The sequence below is a fragment of the Acanthopagrus latus genome, chromosome 20 (genome assembly GCF_904848185.1).
Source record: "Acanthopagrus latus isolate v.2019 chromosome 20, fAcaLat1.1, whole genome shotgun sequence".
Lineage (NCBI taxonomy): Eukaryota > Metazoa > Chordata > Actinopteri > Spariformes > Sparidae > Acanthopagrus > Acanthopagrus latus.
The window spans coordinates 17,544,261-17,566,467 of record NC_051058.1 but is presented as its reverse complement, the minus strand read 5'-3'; the positions used below and the strand labels follow the sequence as shown (position 1 = coordinate 17,566,467).

Sequence of the window (22,207 nt, the reverse complement as noted above, 5' to 3'; positions counted from 1 at the left end):
GGTAAATTTAAATTAATGCAAATGAAATTAATTATACGGTTAAAGATTCTGGTCATTCTCTAAATATTCACAGAAATGTAGATTGTTGTTGTGTACATGTCTGGTGTGAAACGTGTTTAATCTTATCAGTAAAAGAGACAGAACAGGTGAGACCACACGAGATGACATCATCACCACCCTCGCGCTCTTTTCCCCTCGTGCCCGGAAGGCGGCGCCATCGGGCTGAGCAAACCCGCCAATTAAAACCGCTACGTCACACACACACACACACGCACAGACACACACGCACACACACACACACTCCACGGGAGAGAGCTGGAAGATGGCACGGTGGTATCGCGAGAACGGCGTGCCGCGACCGCAGCGCTGGATGGCGCTGGTGGGGGCTGGATGCGCCCACGGCTCGCCCTCTCTCCCGTTAAATCACACGGTAGGACACGCGAGCGGACGGAGACTGGCGGCGACAGCAGCCGGGGTGAGTAAAAAACAGACACACAAACCCGCACGCTCCGCACGACTGCATGGGCTCCATCACGGATAGAGAGGTGCGCGTGTGACGGGACGAAATACACCATCAGTAGGTGTGTTGTGTGTGTGTTGTGTGTGTGTGTTTGTGTGTTTATGGGGGGGCAGCGTGTCGACCAGATGTGATCCTCAACAGATGTGCTCTCGTGACACTCTTTCCTATCATCTCCATCACTGTCGCCATCACTCTCATCAGCAGCACATGCCTCTCCTCGTGCTGCTCTTCCTCCCGTCAGGTTCGGGGGGTTTTTCTCAGGTGCGCGCGGGGTCTTTAATCCCCCCCCCACGCAGCAAACTCCTCCTCGTGGCCGTCGCTTTTTAACGGACATCGCCCCCCCTTTTCATCACCCCCACTCAAGTTGCATCACAGTCCGGGATTACAGGTGTCACGGTCCGGGCCGTCCCAGCAGGTACACACCGCCGTGCACCGTGTGGACTTGTTGATGGATGGCCGAGAGACCGCAGCCTTTTACCGAGGCGGATTCACGCTCCACTGTCATCGCTCCCGGGGGGCGTTATTGATTTAACGTTGCGGTTTCGATCCGCGTGATTGATGACTTTGGCCCCTCACCGGGGGCCCCCGCATCACCGCCGCCGGTCCTCGCGCCGTCACATTAGCGACGGTGACACAGCCCTCTGCTGCTGCCTCACGCGCCCGCTCACACGTGAATACTTCACCAAAGAGGGAGAAGAGGGTCCTGGCCGTCCCCTCGTCCTCCTCACTGACACTTCTAAGGACTTTTAATCATCAGTGTAGAAGCCAGAAACTATAAAAGAGAAGCAGTCTGTCCCCAAAATGTGCCAACATGTCCTCTGCACACACGTGAGGACACGCACAGCTTCACCTCTGCACTGAGACGAAAATGTCGCCATGACATTTAAGTTGGACTGATCATCACTTTTAGTATTCTCTCTGGAAGACAGGGAGATTTTCTTTTTTTTTCTTTACCACTTGAAGTTTAAGTTCACCCACCAAAAAGGAACAAAGTCAGTCATTTTCTCTTCACGGTCGTCTGATGGAAAGTCGAGGGAAGCTTCATCCACAAAACATTTCCGGAGCTTCACGGTGAAGCTGTGTCGCAGCATTCTCTTGGACAGCAACGTAAAAAAACCCCATAAATGGCTCCATGTTGATTTGACGGGACATTATTTTGACGGGGTGGTGCACCAAACCTTTAGCTTAGTGGATAAAGTGAAGATTTTACCTTTTAAAAGTGCATCATGTAAGAACTGGTTACCTGTTGAGCTCCTACTTGAAACAACACCTGACCACAGTAGCTAACTGTTGCGAACTGTGTTCTGTTTATGAGTGTAGCTGCTGTTAGCATGTTAGCTCAGTTAGCCATGCAGGTAGCCAGAGAGTTGGTGTTTAGACTGCTCGCACGAGACCTGTGGGCCGCTGTCAGAAAGACTTTTTAACAAAACCATTTTTCGTAGTGACCAAATCATGTAATTACATCGTCAAAAACACTTCTTCCCAGAAAGCTAACATGTAAAACATCTGCAAAACTTTGGATACATTTTCTTGAGCGTCACAACCTCCGCGAAAAGACTGCCATCACTGTCAGAATTTGAGCTGTTTGGTCCAGTAAAATTAGGAAAAGTCTGGAAGAGCCTCAGGATTAAATTATATGATCTCTCTTCACTTGAACCGTGGTGCTAAACCGGAGGTTAGATCCCGACAACACAGAAGATCCAGGTGTCCAGGTCTTAATATAACATCCCTGGTCTTAAGGCCTGGGGGCTAGCTAGTTGGCATGCTAACCTCAGTCGATATCTCTGACATATTAGGTCAAAACTGTAATTTCTTTACATTCTGTTGATGATTGCCGCTCACTTTTGAACGTTTTAAAATTTGTACATATTGCTCCTTTAAAAATTTGTGCCTGTTCGATTCAATTTTGGATCTCAGGGCTTCCGTAGACTTGGATCTGGAGCCGTTATTGTGATTAGAAGAATTCTGCGACACTGATTTGCTAACTCTCCATGAACACGACTGAATTTTTTTTCACTTCTGGGTGAACTTATCCTTTAATGTAAGCCTGTGGGTGTGTCCCTTTAATGTGTGCAGCACCTGCCTCACTTTAGCTTTAAGACATCAGCTCGATGCCCGTATTTGTACCTTATTTAATATGACACGTCCTTATGAACACTGCTGTGTCCATATTTTATGAGCTGTCACTGTAGCTTTGGTACAGTATCCTCATCTTACAGCCTTTTATACTGTGCGAGTGAGGAAGAGGAGGAGGGAAGTCCTGGAGCCACACAAGCCAGAAAAGCCCTCTCTCTTCTCCTCTCAGAACTATTTTACTTAGAGGTGGTGTTATTGAAACTCTCAAGGGAAGATGGTTTGATGTTGTTTTGTTTGCTGTCGGTGGACAACCGGGCAACCGAGCTCCATGCTCAGGAGTTTTGGTCTTGGATCTATTTTTAACTTGTGGTTTGTTTTTTTGGAAAATCAGTTCTCATCTCTCCTGCGATTGTTTTTTGGATTTTTAAACGATTAAAACCTGGTTTTATTTCTTGTAAATATCCAGAATGCAAACACACAGCCCTGTCATCCTTCAGTCTTTGAGATCAGACCTCAAAGACTCATTGATTTATGGCAAGTGTTTAAAGACAATAAGTCCATTAGATTCACTTAAAATTGATGTAATTGGTTTGAATCCCCAGGGGATGTCCTCCTCGATGTGGCCATGTGTGAAGAATCCCGCCTCGTGTCTCAGTTTCCCCGGGCGTTCGTGCATTTGTTGACATTTCAGCGTGAAGTGTTGGTGCCTCGTGGTCAGGTTTGGATCCACATGTAGGGGGATTATGAGAGGGGCCGAGGTATGAAGAAGAGCAGATTATCTTCCTCATGGCAGAAGACGATGAAGGAGGAGAGGGAAAGAAAGGCACGCTCTTACGTCTCCTTTGACCTTTACCATCCGCCGCCGCGCTCGTTCTCTTTTAGCCATAACGGGTCATCTTTGATATGTGGTTGTTTATTCAATGAAAGGTCCCACGTTGTCCTCCCCGCTCCTTCCTTCTTTGTCTCTTTCCTTTTAACCCTCCTCTAATCTTTCCTTCTGTCCGTATTCTACATATCCTTTCCTTTCCTTTCCTTTTTATTCTAATTTCCTCTCCTCTATTCTCCTTTGTCTTCCCTGTCTTGTCTAGTCTTTCCTTTCCTTACCCCTCTTCTCCTTTCAACTCCTATTTCCTCATTTCCCTTTCTCTAATTTTCCTCTACTCTCTACTTCTTTCCTTTCCCCATCTCTCCTCTCCCCTTTTTCTTATTTCCTTTCCTCTCATTTTCTTTCATTTCCACTCATCTCCTCTCCTCTTCTCTTCCCTATTCTCCTTTGTCTTCTTTTCTCTTCTCTTCTCTTCTCCATCTTCCTCCCCATCACCCCCGAACCCCCTGTTCTTCCTCCTCTCCTCTCCTCTTGTTCTGTACTCTGACCTAAACTGTAGAAATCTCACATAATTCCCAGCATGCACCATAAATAAGGGTGGTTACGTAATAGCCTAAATATTAAGCAAATATTCACCCCTCTCTTTATATTTTCCGCTAATAGGATTGGGTGCGCACATGTGCCACGGCGATAATGGGTTGCATCTAGGTTATGGCGCGCACGTGTGTGCGTGTGTTTGTGCGCATGCGTGTGTGCAATTACGCGCGCGTGTGTGTATGTGTGTGTGTGTTTTGGACATGCATACTTTTAACGTAACGGAGTCTGAGCGGGGAAATGACCTTGAATCTTGCAAAAAGCGATCTCGGTCTCCGTAAAGTGCTCGCACATGCAGCTGCACGTGTGCCTACTGTATGTTCTCACACACACACACGCACGTGCACACACACACACACACACAGTCTAACTTTTCTTTAGATCCAAAGTGTGAAAAGAGGAGAGAGAGAGAAGCGCAGAGGGGAGGATGAACTCTGGGCTCTCCCTATTGTCAACTAAGGCTATTTGAAGTTACACATAACCCAGTTACAGGGAAACCACTATGTGTGTGTGTGTGTGTGTGTGTTCACATGCATGTGAAGTTTTTTCAGAAACAGAAAGGAAAGAGACAGAGATGAATGGGCGAAGAGGTGGAGAGAGTGAATGAGAATGGAAAATAGAGGTCAGTGCAAGAAAGTGAGAGACAGAGAGCAGGAATGAAGTGAATGAAGTGGAGGGAGAGAGGAAGGTGCAGCCGAAAGGGAGGCGGCAAGAGTTTGTGAAAGCAAGGATCAAGACTTCCTCTCTTCTACAGCGATGTATAAATATACTTCTCGCCTTTATGTTTGCTCGAGAGCGAGGGAGACAGTGTGAGAGACAGGCTATTGTCCTCGGGGGACAGTATCAGCTCTTTGTTCAGCTTGCATGACACCGGTGTCACTGTCACCGAGCCACACTAACCACCAGCAGAGAGGAGGAGAGAGGAGACAGCACATTCAAAAACACAAAGCAGCGTCCAGTTTCCATCCAGCTCTGAGGCCAGATTCTGAACTCAAAATGTTTTCCCGTCAGCCGAAGAGAAGAAACAGGATCATAAAATGGAGAACAAAAGAGAAAACTTGAATGCTGAGAAATGATCAGATGATTATTTTTCACACGTTGTCTTAAACATTGAAACACGTGACATTTCATGTAGGTTAAATTTACAAATAAATGGGGAAAAGTATATGGACACAGTGGTCTTCGTCTGTTAAGTCTTGACCTTGAAAACAGCAGCTGGCAATTGTTCTGGAACTTTTGATTGAAGCAACTTGGCAACTTCATCTTCTGAAGAAGATTGTGTGATATGATCAGCAGCTACTGATTGGACCTTGCAAACAGTAGAGCCTGGCTGATGCTCGATTTTTGTGGTGGACACAAAAATCGACACAGATGAAAATATTTCAAGCACTTTCCTAGAGGCCAAACTGTTTAATTACAACGTCACATGATGCACTGGGGCCCAAAAAGACTTCCAAAAGAAGGGGCTGTAAAACAGTGGATACAATTTATTTTAGCGATTTTGGTCCAGTATAATTTGTAAGGATTAAATAATTGTTTTTTTTCCCCCAAGTTAGCTGGGTGGTAAACTGGATGTTAGCTAGCCTACAACATGGAAAATACATGACTGTGCAAATTGTAGTCATCTTTTTTTCAGTTTCACTCGGCTGAAGTCTTCTTTTATTTCTCATTTAAATGTTAAACTGCAGAAAAAGACAAGTTTAGTTGAATTGTTGTTCTAAGAAATGAAAACCCGACCTGTTGCAGTTGCCCTGATGGACTGTAGTGCTGCGGCAGAATGTCGTGCGGCATCTAGAGGTGAAATTCAGTATTATTGGTCCAGTTCAGTGTTCTAACACACGTGTTTGAAGATTATGAATCGGCCCAACTGCATAATTACCCCATGCAAGGTTTCATATCGGCTCACATCAGACAAATATATCTCGCTCACATCAATAATACAAACCAACCGATATATTTGTCAGGTAACGTTTTCATAATGCGGGAACCAAAATATCTCAGTATCATCATTTTTTCCAGTATCATGCAGCCCGAGGCTGAATGATTGAATGCCTGTACAAGTCCTGTGTCCACCTACTTTGTTTGGTTGTCCACATACTTTTGGCCGTATAATTAATTGGAAACCTAATAACCCCATCATGACTTCCAGCTCAACTGGGTATAAAGTCCTGGTACTGTAAGGGAGCTCAGATGCTTGGATGCTTTTCCAATACTTGGATGGAACCCCAGCTGTTCCAATATAGACACTCTTGTGGTTTAACCAATCCCTTGAAGAGATAAAATGACCTCGCTATGAATCACCAAAATACCCTTCTTGTCTTCTGACCAAAGCACAGAGATGTGACAGAGGGAGGGGGAGAAGCTGAGTAAACAACATGAGAAATAAGCGATGGAACATGGAGAGAACATGTGTTGAATGTGCCGCTGCTGCTCCCGATTCTTGATCCCATGGGCCGGCAGAATGACGGACGGATGTTTGCGCCGAATGTTTACATTAATCACAGAGATGTGGATCAGAGAGGAAGCGTGACGGGGCACCTGGGATCAAACAGGCGTCCAGCCATCCTTCAGACTCTGTCCCCGGATAAACTCCCACAAACCGGAGAAGACGAGAGGCGGAAGGAAGAGAAGACGGACATGAAGTAGTTGAAGCGGTCACAGTGTAACCATGAAAACAGCTGTCTGTCCTCAATGCTCCCATTCGCTCTTATTGATCCATAAGTCATCATCTGCCGTCTCACTTGGTCATAAAACTCAAACCACCTTTTTAATAGTCAGACAAATCCCTTTGAAGTTTGACTCAACATTAAACCTACCTGACGCCCAGCTCCTGGTTGTTAACTTAATACGATTCAGAATCCTAAAATGTTTCCTCGAATAGTTTAATACTCAGATAAAACACGATTTTTACATGATTTGGCCTCACATATACATTCTTGTCTCGGCTTATTCTAGCGATTTGTTGAAGCGATGTTCATTGTGAGTACAGCTTCTTTCTGTTTGATCAGAAAAAGATGGAAACACCCATAACTTTAATTCAATCTAATACAGTCACATTAACACTGAACAACAACTTGAACAATTATCAAAATAGCTGGCAATTTTGATTTACTAATCAGTACAGCTCTAAAGGACAGGATACTCTTCTTCTGTTGAGTTTTTCAGACATCATTCTTCAATGCAGAAACCTCAATGATATTTTAGCACTTTATGTTTATGTTCTTGTTTAATTTTGGCGAACTAACCCTTTAAATAAAATCTGAACCAGGTCTGGACCTCACTTTGCGACACTTCCCTTAAATCGTTAAAGTTAAGCTCCGACTGATTTCCATTAGGCTAGAAGATGAAGCCACACACACACAATCACACACATGCTGCACACACACACGCGCTGCACACACACACACACACGTCTGCGTGTCTGTGTCCTCACCTCAACATCTCACGTGGAAAGTGTCTTTCATGTGTGGTCGCTGTCTGGGCTGAGACCACAGGTCCTGGTTTTTCCTTATGCCTGCCAGCGCAGGGTCAGGGAGTTTGATTGACTTGTGCCTTGACTCACTCTGGCTTCCAGGAACTCTCCACCATCAATACACATCATCATCACTCGCCAGCCTTGTGTGTGTGTCTGCGTGTGTATCTGTGTGTGTCTATGCGCGCTGTCTCAACCAGTGCAGCACAGTGTGTCTCTCAGTTAAATCACATGGTTCGGCTTTTCCCCCGCGTGCCTGCTGCTTGGCCTATTTCCATGGTAACTAGCCGAAGATGTGGGGACACACACACGCACACAAAAAAGACACACACACACACACACACACACACACACACATAAACAGCGCTTGTGCGAGGGCTTGCCAGAGCCATCTCTCGGTTGTGTGTGGCTGTAGGGTGCAGTCAGAGAGGATGTGTGATCACACACTCCACACAGGCTCAGCGGGAGACACACACACACACACACACACACACACACACACACACACACACACACACACACAGGCGTTCACACACTGTATGCTGAGACAGAAGCTCAGGATGCTGTGCTGTGGAGGAAAAATGGCACACAGGGGCACACCAGCCAAGTCCTTCTATAAATCCTCTGGCAATTTAGATCTGTTTGTTTATGGATGAATCTAACGAATGTGAACGTCCCTGGTTTTCAGATAGATAGATAGATAGATAGATAGATAGATAGATAGATAGATAGATAGTTAAGTGGATGAACTGAAATTGTCATGTTGTGTAATGTTTCCTTACGTATCCACTCTGATGCATTCCCCTCCCCGTGCCAGCCTTGTCACGACGCCGCACCCTTACCTCCATCCCACTCCCTCATCACTCCACCTCGCCGCCCCGGTACCATGTGGTACCATCGTCATAGCGACAGCCCACGCTGCTGCCCCGCTCGCCGCAGCATCCCCATGCCCTGTGGCCTTTTCCGGCAAGCCACGCCGAAGCTATAGGTGGATGAGAGGAAGGGGAGGGCGACGGCAGAGGGTTGGAGGGGGGGCACTGCGGATCTGTTAGCTACTGCCCTGTGGTGTTATGCAACTTCATGTACACACACCCACGCAGACTTACAGTAGGGTGACAAACACACACAGATTTCCTCTTTTTTCACCCCAATCTCCCTCTTACACACCCACACACACTCACATTTAGATGCCGTATAGCAAGCATAAGCTCTGGCTAATGTCCCTAAGTACTGATTATGACATAACAGATTTCTCCGAGCAGTTGCTTCATCGTATCACTGATGTAATGTTACCCTGAAAAACACTGCTGTGCTCATGTTGTTTTCATGATTCCTGGTGCAGAAGCAGTGAAATGACAGATTAAATTAATGTGTCTCTACCCTCTAGGGGGCATAAGAATGTCAAAACCTCCATAGATTAGATATCAAGCAAACGGGAAGCATCATTCCTTTAATCTCGTGTTTCTGTCCAACTTGTAAATGCAAGTCTGGTTTTCACCACTTTCAGCTCTGTTTTTGGTCTCCACCACCTTCTGTGGACAATATTTTCTCTTTAGCTGTATTTTTTTGTTAACTGTGACCGCTGTCTGGTGCCAGGAAGATTGTCTTAAGTGTGTTTTTTTAAGAGCATGTTTGAGGAGAGTAGTGAGACTAAAGTGAAAGGAAAATGTGCAATAAAGCCAAAACATTAAGCTAAAAAGGCTGAAAGGCAACATAAAACTGTAGTGTTAGCGACACTATCCTATGCGATATTGCTTATAGAAATTATTAATTAATTTAGGTTTAATGTTGGTTACACTTAATATTTATCTATTTATAACAGTATACCAGTCTGCCAAATGCATTTGAAAATAACCATGTTTTTGGGCTAAGCTAGGTCTCCTACAGCTAGCTAGCTAACACCATGGAGATTAACTTACTCCAAACATTATTTAACCTCATGAGCTACATTGAAAACTTCAGTGTGTCGTCAGCGGTTGGGATGAGAGATGCTAACAGCAGTCGTGGTTTAGACTTAATAACAGCAGTAGTGGTTTCATTTTGCAGGTTAACGGTCCTAACATGTTGGTCTTTGTGTCTTATAGGCGAAGTGAAAGAAGAGAAGAAGAAATTAAAGGCTCCCTCCTCCCCCCCCACCCCACACATGGGACATCAACATTTATCTCACAGAGTCTGCCAAAGGACGCTTTGGACACGCTCTCATGTCCTCAAACACCAACTGCTAAATCCAAGGAGCTAAAAAAAGAGAAACAAAAAGCCAACCGCTGGCTCCGGCAAGTGGACAGATTTTTAAGTAAAAACACGGCTGGAGAGGGGGAGGGTTGTATGGGTGCCAAACCCCCATCCAAGACTCTCCGTATCTCCTCGATCTGCCGCTGCCGCCTCCCTCCTCTTCCTCCCTCCGTTTCCTCCTCCTCCTCCTCCTCCTCCTACTCCTCCACTCTTCTCTCATTCTCCCTCGTTCTCTCTCATGGGAGTGACATAGAGGCCGTCGCCTGGTCTGCTGCCCCACCCCTTCCCCGCCTCGCCGTGGAAACGGGGGCGTCCAGGTAGTGATGTCGTGGAAGAGGAACTACTTTGCGTCGGGTGGCGGAGCGGTAGGCGGGGTGCAGGGGCTGGTGACCCCGAGAACCATGACCTCTATCGCACCCAGCAAAGGCCTGAGCAACGAGCCGGGACAGAACAGCTGCTTCCTCAACAGCGCCCTGCAGGTCAGTCCGATAAACACACACATACAGGGACGTCAGGCGGTACCGAGGGGAGTAACAGGTTCTGAGTAACAGTTTTAGGATCATGTAGTTGGGTTGACTGGTTTTCAGTTGGGTGTGTTCAACCAAAGCATTTGAATGAAAGTAGTAGTAGTACTTGTTTTACTATCTGTTAAAAAATGTCAAAACTTCAATATTTGCATCATTTTGGACCGTTTAGTGAGAGTAAACTTAGTGGTTAGGCTATAAAATCTCGCCTGAAGGAAGCAGGAAGTGAGCGCGGCTGCAGTGCAGGCCTGCAGAGCGTCACACGAGGAAACCAAATGTCTGCTGAAATCAGTGGGCTGGAGATTTCTGACTCGCTGAAATATTAAACACGATGACTTAATGTGATTTAACGTCACTTTAACTTGTCCAATTACTTTCTGTTCCCGAAAACTGGACACGTGGGTAAAAATAAAAAAATAAATAATGGACTCCGTTCCTGGACTGCTGGTCGGATGAGGGCGTGAATACATTTCTACTAAAGCTGAGAATCAGAAGTTTAACACCACGGTCGTTGTTTCATTTAAGTTCACTTTAAAAAACACTTTCTGTTTGTACTTTGCACCCTTCATGCTGTAATTTAATGAAAAACACAATCTTTTACAGATAGATTGCACAAAAATAAGTTAGCAAGTTGTGTGTTGTTGGCTCATAATAATTGACAGATTATAGATTTACAACCCTTTTTTTTCTGCTGCATGTAAATGAGATTAGTGGATAGTTATTGTGTGCTGTGATACAGACAACAATCACATCTCACACAGCACTAGTTTATCGTGGCATTGCTGTGTTTCTGACAGATCTGTAAACGTGGTAATTTTGTGCATTATTGGAATACAAAATGCGACAACATTGTGATAAGACACACTTTCTAAAGGGTTAAATATGCCTTTAGTCTCTTGAGTTGCACAGACTGCACACTGCTAACTCACACACACACTCACAGTTCACATGCCTCCCCCTCCTCCCCACTCACACTGCAGTAAATTGATATTTAAGCAGGGACAGGGATGAGATTAGAGCCATATTAAGGGGGTGTTCGCGTGCTTTCGGTGGGTTTTGGCACCGCTGCCTGGCCTGGCGTCAGCGTGGACGTCCGGTCTGTGTGTGGAGATGCTCACACTGCGCTGCTGCTGCTGCATCTCCTCTCTCTCTTCAACCTCACACACTCACATCCCCCCCTCCCAAGACTTCCAGCTGGCACAGACGCACCTTCTCTACACACACACACACACGCACACACACACACACACACACATTCCTACTCAGGGAGAGAGAGAGAGAGAGAGAGTTTGGGGTAAGCCGAGGTGGGAGGGGGGTGATGAGGCAGAAGCTTAGGGAGAGTTGAAGAGAGCAGAGGGATAGATGTGAAGACGAAAAAAAGTTGCTGAAGGAGGAGACGAGAAGAAAGAGGGATGAGGAGTATACAGTATGAAAAGACTGAGGAGAAGACCAGAGGGGATACAGCCGGGAGAAAGAGTGGAATCAGGGAGTCGGATAAGGTAGGAGAGAAAAAACATGGAGGAGGAGTGAGGAGGAGTGAGGAGGAGTGAGGAGAGAGAGAAGACAAAGTGAAGGGCGTGAAGTTTATTTGCGAGACGAAGAAAAGGCCTCAACAAAGGCATGGAAGACGGCGTTAACGGGGAGATAAGTGGGCCACTTCAAGGACACACACACATATTTACACACATGCACACACACACACACACACACACACACACACACACACACACAGGAGGAGAGAAGATGTTGTACAGGACACAGACGAGTGACGACACACTGAGGGAGATGTGACGTCCTGAGAGGCTTGTTGGCTGTTTCACAACGTATTTGTGTGTGTGTGTGCATTTACGTGTTTCTGTGTAAGTGTGCATGAGTCGGCACTTAGTTTAAGGTGAGGTGTGAGGGGTCAAAGTTCAGGTTTAGGATAGACTCGCTCTTTTAGCAGTATGCCACGACTAAAAAAATCTTTATAGTTGATCAGTTGTAATTTAAATTGTTAAATTGTGAAAAATCACATTTTCGTAGAGCCAAATGTTGAAATTGTTTGATTTGTCCGGCCAACAGTGTAAAACCAACATATTCAGTCTAGACTCTAGAATTTAGCTGCAGTGACTGGTCAACCAGTGAGCTGGTCAACTGAAAAAACATTTTTTTGCTTCTTTACTGTTAAAATTTGCTGCTTTTCTTGGTCTTATATGACGGTACAAGAAGAGACTTGGGGATTTAAGATGTGATTTTAGAGACGTCTTCAGGCGCTGGGAAACATTTTGTGTAACAATAAATAATAAACGCAGCCTTTTGTTGCCGCACAAATGAAAGTGATACAAAATCGAAACCAAAAGGAAAAGCAACTCTTCACGTTTGAGACGCTGGAAGCATCAAATATTTTGTCTTTACTTGAGATATTAGTTTATGATGGTTGATCTAAAGACAGAATCATTTTATAAGACGGCTCTGCGATGTTTCTTAGCTTCTGTTGGTGGTGAGTGAAAACACTCTGCTGTTTCTCGCCGGCCCCTGAGGGACCCTTGGGCAAGGCAGTTAACCCCCCGCTGCTGCAGTGGAGCTGCAGGGTGGCAGCAGCAGCAGTATCAGTATCAGTATCAGCAGAAGCGGTTGTTCTGTGTGGTGATTTTAATGAGCGGTGGAGGAAAGGTGCTGTGAGGTAACGTGTGTGTGCGCTCAGCAACTCTTGACTGTGTAAACAGCACAGGTGAAAATAAAATAGCTGAAGGAGTTACAGAGTCGACCGGCTTTGATGGAGCAGAAACACATGGGTCCACTCATCCAGCAGCGTTGTGAGCGTGTGTGTGTGTGTGTGTGTGTGTGTGTGTGTGTGATGCAGCGGGAGGGAACAAAGACTTATAGTGACGTGTTAATAAAAGCGAATCTTTCTCTAACTTCACTCATCAAATGTAGAAAAAATGTGAGTGTTATTTAATCCCGTACTTCAGATGTTAATTCAGACTAAAGGACATTATAAAACACCAGAAGTATGTTACGTAATCTACATACAAGCTTTGTATGTTCGAAATAAAAATCTCAGTTGTGTGATGACGCGAAAGAGACACAGAGATACGTCCAGTGTGACTGAGCCATGAGGACAAATCACTTTAATCCAACAGTGTTTGTGTGTTTTTCAGCTCCACTGCAGCAGCTTTGTCTCTGTAAGTTACATTTATAATACTTTGTTTTATAATGAGCAAATGTTTTTGTTTTAAGCACATCTGTCAAGTCTAAAAAATGTTGATGATGCTCAACGATAATGTATTTTATTTGTTTTCTGGCGTGGTTTTTGCCACACAAAACCCCAAAGAGCTACAGAATTATTTAACTTTATTGAGTTTATGTTTAGGTACGTTCAGCACTTTGTTAAGGTGAGGAAAATATAACAGTTAATTATGTGATAATCTGGTTTTAACCTAAGAGAGGCAGCCCCTCACCTGGCTGCAGGAGACGGTTGTTCACATGATACTGTGTGAATCGATTTAAAACTAAAACAGCTGCAGCATCTTTTCTTTTTGCAGTGGAAAGCTAAGAGCTCATTAGGGACTTTGTTATGTTACGTTACGTTATGTGTGGCGCTCATGATGATCAAAGTTCATTTGTAGCTTTGATGATAGTGCATTTCGTAGTTGCAGTTGAAACTATTGAAACAATTTATTTATTCTGCTCATTGAAAATGATCATATTTTAAACTCAAAAGGACCTTTTTAAAATTTGACGAAGAAGTCAAACTCTTGATTTTTGTATTTTTTTGTATTCATAATTAAATTAATTTAATTATTTGCTTATCAGTTTTTTAATAAATCAGCCATTTAGCTGAGGTTGCACAGATTTCAGCATTTGAACATAATTTGTATCTCAAAAACTTCCATATGTACATGTTAAAAATAAGTTCTGGAGTGTTCAAAAATATTTGTTCATGTTTCTACATTTAGAAATCTTTTGGATCATTATGCTTTGTGTTTTTATTTTGTCATATTTGATGTCATTTTTTAAAATTATGACATACTTGAATTACTTTTAGACTTATGATTTATTTACTTAAACAACCTTTTAGCTAAGGTTGCACAGATTTGAGGGATATGAAGTGTGGATCTGGTGAACCTTTTTCATTTACAGTTAATCTCATCCACAAACCTTAAATGCTTCTTATTTTGTGCCTGAACTCTGGACTCTGGTGTCAAAATCCCGCACTGTGAACGCCCACCATCCTCCCCAGCCGCCCTCCTCGGGCGTCGCAGCGTGCCAGATAAATGTAGCTCTGCATTAATTAGAAACAACATCGCCTCTGAAGATAATCCAGGCAGATTTGCCATCACGACGTAATTGTGTAAACGGTTCAGTAATGTAGGAGACATCATTTCTAGGAGTCAGCGTTGCTCTGCAGCTGAATAAAAAAAAAAAAAAAACTCTGACTGACATTTTCTGGTCGTATTTATGTGCTTCTGCTGATTCCAGCGAGAGACACTCACATTAGAGGATTTGCGACCGTGTACCGCCTGGTGTTGTCGTGATGTTTCTGGTCGGCGATGTTTTGACTCTAAAGCGACAAAGGTCAACAACAGAGCAGGTCGGACTAGAAGGAAAGGGGCCATTTCTATATATACTGCAGGTGATGAGGAGACTGGGAGCAGGTACAAAGGTCGATGTGGAGGTCAGGTGATGATGAGAGGTGGGAAAAGCTGAGGACGAGTAAAATGTAAGACCTTTTGACATGTCGCGGTAGGAAAAGGTCTTGAAAATGTAGCTCGTCTCTCTTAAAGAAAAAAGGGAAACTGCTCCTGAAACACCTGATCAGTGGCCCCGCCTTTAATTCAGTGACTACGTGACATCACACCGTGTCAACATGTTTCATTTTGGTATAATTTTCACGCCTACATTCACGGTAGATGTGAAGGTGGAAACAGGAAACAGCCGACTGTGGACATGGTGAGCCGTGCTTGCTCAGGCGTTTTGAGATGACCAATAAGAGCAGACTAGGTTTTTGGTGGGGGAGCCTTAAAGAGACAGGCGATAAAACTGAGTGTTTCAGACAGTGAGAGCAAACTGGTGCATTTTTTGAGCACTAAAGCAAGTAAACCTCTTTTAGTAGTAACCCAGAACAAACTATGAACCTGAAAACAAGAATGATATGTCTCCTTTAACTGTTTAGTCTATTAACTCTCAGGAAATGTCCAAAGTGTCGTCTTTAAATTGCTTCTTTCATCCGACAAACAGTCCAAAACCCAAAGACTCTTCATTTACTGTCATTAATGACGAAGAAAAGCAGCAAATCCTCACATTTAAGAAGCTGGAACCAGCAAATGTTTGACATTTCTGCTTGAAAAATCAGCTCAGTTAATAGATTGTCCAATTAGTTGGCAATACATTTTCCTAATCATTGCAGTTCTATTCCATTTATCTGCTTCAGTTTTCCCTCCGACCGCCAGCCGTATAACTGAGGTCAAGAGTGCAGAAAAGTTAAAAAAGAAAAACGACGCCATGACAGCGGTGTCGTGTGATACACAAAATGCAAAGGAAAAAGAGATGCCGTTGCCACGTGGGGGTAATCGGAGACCAGAACAGGAGGAGCTCGGGGTCGTGGAGGGCAGAAATCACAGCCGGTGACAGCAGTGCGAGGCAGACGGAGCAGATTATAAACTGAGAGTGTGATCTTGTCAGATTAGATAAATACCCTTATTGCGTTAATTGAATACAATCGGCGGGCGCGTTTGTGATTGCGATGTGATTATGAGCGTTTGTACAGTGAGAGCCATCTGATGCCGATCAGCTGATGCACACGACCTCGGTGACGCGCCAGAAGTTACACCTCGCAGCGACAACAGCAGCGATGTTCCCCCGTCGTTCATGACAGGAAACTGTGATTCTGATTCTCTTCATGCTTTCAGACTGAAGTTATTTAAACTGTTTTTAGATCAATAGATGGTACAAATACTAGTTTATAAAACGGCTTTATAATAAGAAGTTTATGACGCGTAGCTTTATTTATGTGCAGTAACGTGCGCATGTTCCATTTCAGTGACTATTAATCAATTTGTTAAAGTAATTTAAAGATTTATGAACATCAATACCACTTCATAAAGGCCATCCAAATGAAGCTTATAGTTGAACTTCACGTAATTTATGAACCGTTTACAAATTGTTTTAAACATCAGTTGCAACTTTACAATAAACAGTAGCTTTACAAATGGTTGTTAACAGTGAAATAACTATGAACTAAAGTTTAATAAACTATTAATGGAACAATTATCAGTGATGGTTATCATAAAGTGTTGTTAATCCTCACAGGGACCCCTCCACCTGCAACGTATCTGTAGCAAAACCCACTATTTAACATATTTTACATTTACACCTTCAGGCCATTAAGTAAAAATCCACCAGTATCAAACCTTTTTAAAAAATGTGCAGCGTGGAACTCAAAATGCAAATAATTCACACAAATGAACTGAACTAAATCTGCATGTTGGATGGAGCCTGATAATCCTCTGACCTGGTGTCTGTAGTGAAGATTTCAGGCCGGTGGTTGATTTGAAGACAGCGGCGGTTACTGTGGCAACAGTAACAAAGGTGCAGTAATGCAGCAAAACACTTGTTGAGCGGCTGCGTTACAGATCACATTTCATTTACAGTAATGTTTGGCCAGTTTAAACGCGAAGAAGGAGAAATGTGTGTTTAACTTAACACAGCTGTGATCAGGCGTAAAGATAATGAAGCAGCACTGTTATAATATGAGATAAAATGGAGGATGTCATGCGTGCAATCCTGCCACTCGTTAAAAACTACTTTATAGAGGGAAGATGATAAATACCAGCGGTGGAATGTAACTAAAGTACAGTACAGTTTTGTTATGTACTTACTTGGGTTTTTCCATTTTGTGCTACTTCATTCTGTTACTGCACCACTTGTCAGAGCAAAATGTTTTACTCCTGCAGTGATTTGACTGTTACTAGGTAGTTTTTCCATAAGATTAACACCTCCTTGCTTAAATGACATGATGCAGAACTATTTTAATCGAGCCAGTAGCGTGAAAAATATCTCAAATTAGCCACACAGTGATGAAAGACAACATTAAGATGCCTTTACATGTAGTTGTTTGTAATATCATATTTTGTACTTTTACTTTTTGTCCTTTTAAGTACTTTATCCTGAAGACACCTCTGATACTTTGATTTAAGCCACATTTCTAGTGCAGGACTTTTACCTGTGGTGTTGTATATTCAGACCATGGTATCTCTGCTTTCACTGACATAAAGAGGATTACTTCTTTCACCACTGCTGTACGAAACAAAAAGGCTGACTGAATTGTATCCTGAGTGGAGAGTCATTTCATTATTTCTTTCATTAGAACTTCAAATGTCTTGGGAGCTTGGATAGCACGGTGAAAATAAACGAAAATAAAAATACAGCCTGTGTTTAAACAGACAGGGGCACCATCTTCCAAGATGGCCAATCGAATGCTGATATTTCTGCGTCGACTATCATTGCTCACGTTCGTCTCTTACTCAGATTACAGTGACTACACAGACGCTGGGGGATGATGACCGCTTAACAACACCAAACTGACGTGCTCGGGTTTTTTATTCCGCCCATGTTTCCATCACTTTGTCTTTTTGTTGGATATGTTTTCTAGTTTCTTTTGTCTGAGATGCTCCTGCAGATAAAATGGGAGGGTGGCGGGGGGGGAGAGAGAGACAAGTGATACAAATGGGAGCAGCGGAAGAGATGGAGGGATGTGCTTAGAGGAGGAGGAGGAGGAAAAAGTGGATGGATGGACAGATAGATCCTGATAAAGAGAGATGGGCATGGAGCGAGTGTGCCCTCCTTGTGGCTGCTGCAGTGCCGTGCAGGGAGCCGATTCATCACGACCAAATAAACTACGGAGAGAGGAGGGGAAACAGAGAGGGGGGAAAGGTAGAACGCATACACTAGCGTCAGCATGCAGTCTGTCATCCTCCGCCCCCTCTTTCCTCCACCTATCACCCTCTCCTTTACACACACACACACACACACACTGTGCAGACTGGTATTGCTAAGGTTGCCATACTTATTGGTTTTGTGTGCCATACTTATTGGTTTTGTGTGTGTGTGTGTGTGTGTTCGTGAGTGTCCTGCGTGCATCCTGTAAGTATGTGTGGTCCCGTGCATGAGTGCTGCGGATCTCAGTCGAAGCCTCGGGGACGGTGTTGTGTCAATATTATCTTTCAGGCTGCTGAATGAACGTACTAAGAGCTCTTTCCTCTAATTATGCACTCGAGAGAACGACAGAGGGGAGGACATGAAGGGGTCTACCTCATGCAGACCATTTCTCTCCCAGTTTTCACGTGTTCCTCCTCCTTTTTTCTTTTGGATTCGTGCCGGCTGGGTTTTTTTTTTTTTTTTTTCTGTCCGTCTGTCCCGCCGAAATCGCTCCCTCCGACTCTTTTGTTGCTGAAAATATACAAAGTAGGGACTGCTCGCAGTGGGAGCTGCTGGGAGAAAACAATTAGCTGAAAATGGCTGAAAGCCACACAGAGCCGCAGACTGGGGTGTTGATTCTCTGCAACCGCCTCGCATTATTACAGGAAGTCGTTTGCTTCAGTGTTTGTGCAACAAAAAGCTTTTTCATTTTTTTCTTTAAGTTTAAGGAAAGTTGATTATAATTCATGTTTCTCCTGTGAGTTACCGTCCGAGGCATCCAAAGTCAGACAAAGGATGAGAGTCGTGTTACCTGGAAGTGCAGTTGTTACCACAGTGACAGCTCTCGTGTGTGAATTTAAAGACAGGCTAATTGTAGATTAGGGGTGTCGCAATATCACAATATTCACGATAATCAGATGTACATTTTTTTGGATATTGATATTGTGTTTTATTTATACATACAAGTTATTATCAGCACGCTAAGACAACAAGAATGTTTGCCTCCTGAAAAGTAACAGTGAAGTTTTGTGTTGCGTTTAAGACGTCACGCAGAGTGAATACAGTAACAAACCCCAAAACAATCAGGACATAAAGCTCCAACACAGACAGCAGGTCTGTCACTTATTATCAGTTACCACGTGAATCATTTGTCGAGTCCTGACAGGTCCGTATCAGGTGTCCATGCTCTATTCAACAGTAACAAATAAATAGGTTACAGAACAATCCTTCTCTACAGCCGTGAAGTGTTTGTTTTGAACCGGATCAGCTTTTAACTCTGAGAATCTCACAGAGCAGCTTCACCGTCCTCGACATGAGACCTTCGAAAAGGAAATTCTCTCACTGCGATGTACAGCTCGCCGCTGCTCCGGTTAGACGTAATTCATTCTGCTTGTTTGCCGGTGTGAGAAACCACTGGGCAGAAAATTGGAATTTTATTTTGACAATAACGTCTGACATTAGACATTATCCAGATAATGAATCTAGATCAGTGGTTCACTAACCATGTGGTGGAAGAAGTACTCAGATCCTGCACCTCTGTAAAAGTCCGGCCCCTGAAACACTACCGAATTATCAGCAAAGTGTGCTGAAAGTATCAAATTAAAAGGATTCATTGTGCAGTAAATGTGTCCTTCAGTGTTTTTGGGATCAATATTATTGCGGCATTAATGTATATGTTGCATTTTACAGCTGTAGATGTTAAGATGGTAATAAGGCTAATATGCTGTTGAATCTACAGCAATGCATCATATACTTCAAGGAGAAAAACAGCCTGCTTTCAGCTGTGTGACAATGCATTTTCTTGCTTATCCAAGAGAGTGTTTAAAGTTTATTTAGCTGAAGAAGTAGGCGACACATAAAGGAGCAATTCACCCTTTGGTTTATCAGAAAAAATCTATATCAGAACGAGCTAATTTTATTTACAAAAGAAAGGAAGGGTATGAAAATGAGTTATCTGTGTAAAGATGTAAAAAAAAAAAACAATATTTCCCTCTGAGATGTAGCACAGTAGAGGTATAAAGCTGCATAAAACAGAAATACTCAACTGAAGTACAATTACCTCAAATGTAAATGTGTTTTTCAAATGTAAATGTTCATTTCATCACTGAGTGGCACCTCGTAATAATAATAACTCGTCCTTTCGCTCGTCTATCAGTTGCTATTTCTGACTGCTCTGCACCCAGAAACCCTGCTGTGTTGCCATGGCGAACAATGAGCTGTAATGTCACTAATCTTATCTCACAGCATATTTAACAGGGTTTTTAAATAGCGATTCCAATATTTATTGCTTTTTCTTGTCTGTTTACAGATTTAATTTGAAACAGTAGCTGATGCATAAGCCGTTTAAAAGTTATGGTAAAAAGAAACTTGATGCACTGATGTGGATTACATTTTTAACTAGTGAAAAAAAACTGTGCAAGACAGATTCTGGTAGTAAAAGAAGCATCATGTGAAATAAACTAATTGCACTGAAAAAGTAGAGCCTGGAATATGATCAACTAAATATACAGTATTTTAAAGAAAACATATTGTAGAATAGATTTTCATGCTTTAATGCTCAAGAAACACATCGGTTTTCTCATATTATTACCCCTCTGTGACCTCCTGAATACCAAGTCTCCTCTGATTGGTCAGCTCACACACGCCTGAGCCAGCAAAGCAAACAACATGAGAGCAAGCTGTGTTTAATAAAGTCTCACGTGCCAAACTGGCTGCTAGTTATGAATGATCCAAATGTGTGACACGGTGACGTAGTGTGATGTCACAAAGTCACAGAATTAAAGGCGAGGCTACTGAAGAGGCGTTTCAGGAGCGGTGTTTTCTGTGGGAGAGAGGAGCTTCTGTTGAACTCTTTAGCTTTTGAGATATTTTACAGACACAAACACGTATAAAACACTGAAGGAATGGAAAAAAAAATAAAAATGTCTCCTTCTATTGTCGGTTTTGATTTAGTTGCTTCATTTACTTTTATCTTTGTTTATAAAGGTGTGTGTGTTTTGTCTCTCAGGTTCTGTGGCATCTCGACATCTTCCGCCGAAGCTTTCGACAGCTGACCACACACAAGTGTATGGAGGACTCGTGTATCTTCTGCGCTCTAAAGGTAAAACACCACAACTCTCTCTCTGTCCTCAGCTGGCTTGAGGAGGGCTTACTGTAAACCTAAAGCAGCGCCCACAAAACATCGTTGTCAGAAATGTAAACCACAGGCCGTTTTCTGAAGTGGAGTACTTTTACTCGAGTGTTTCCCTTTTGGGAGTCTTCCTACATTTCAGCCTCAGAGGGAGACAGTGACAGCCAAACAAAAAACCTGAGATAAACTCATGTGACTTCTCTGATGTGTTTGGTCTTTTCCCTTCTTTTTTCCTCGTTTTTGTCCTGGTGCACCCGCTGGTAGACGAGACACATCTGCTCATAAACACAGCAGGGGAGGTTCCTGCAGCAGGTTACGCAACCAATCCACAATACTGAAGACTACTTATTTTTAAAAAAAGGGCAGAACAGAAGAGCGTTCATCTTATAGACTTCTGTTTTTCACTTGTATAAGATTTTTATTGTGGAAATGACCCGTTTCTCACTTTATGTAATATCAATATTAGCGCGAATGGATCCATATAACAAAACATTTGCAGTTTGTTCAATATCCATTTTACAGTCCGGCTCTTCTGGGTTTTCTTTTCTAAATTTGCTCTCAGTAATTTATTATCGAATATCTTTTATCTGAGATACAACACAGTTAAACAGAAATATAAAGAGATAAAAGAAAAAAGAAAACTGTTAGAAGCCATGAAATAAATGATATAGTTCATACTCGTGTCACTTTCTTTGGTTTTGTTACTACATTTCTTCCCTTTCTTGCTTCCCTCTATTCATCATTTTTCTTACAATGATTTCCTTAAATTCTAAACTCAACTCTTCCTCACAATAGAGCTGCAGCAAATGATTACTTTAATCAACAATTAATCTGCTAATCAGTCTGAAATGTCAAAAACCTTTTTTTTTTTTTCAAAACCCAAAGACCGGTCATTCACTTTCGTAAAGGACAAAAAAAAAGCAGCAAATCC

The 22,207-nt window shown here is 43.1% G+C and overlaps 1 protein-coding gene across 3 annotated transcripts in view; it reads left to right on the top strand.

The window, feature by feature from the left end:
• Window positions 1-265: 265 nt before the first annotated feature.
• usp54b (ubiquitin specific peptidase 54b) overlaps window positions 266-22,207 on the top strand; it is a 57,720-nt gene continuing 35,778 nt past the window's right edge. For all 3 annotated transcript variants that reach the window (XR_005071951.1, XM_037082408.1, XM_037082407.1), the window contains exons 1-3: window positions 266-475; window positions 9,573-10,199; window positions 21,154-21,246. Coding sequence is in view for 2 of the 3 variants with exons in the window: in XM_037082408.1 (XP_036938303.1) it covers window positions 10,044-10,199; window positions 21,154-21,246 (249 nt within the window). In the remaining variant the exon portion in view is untranslated. The remainder of the gene's footprint in view (window positions 476-9,572; window positions 10,200-21,153; window positions 21,247-22,207) is intronic.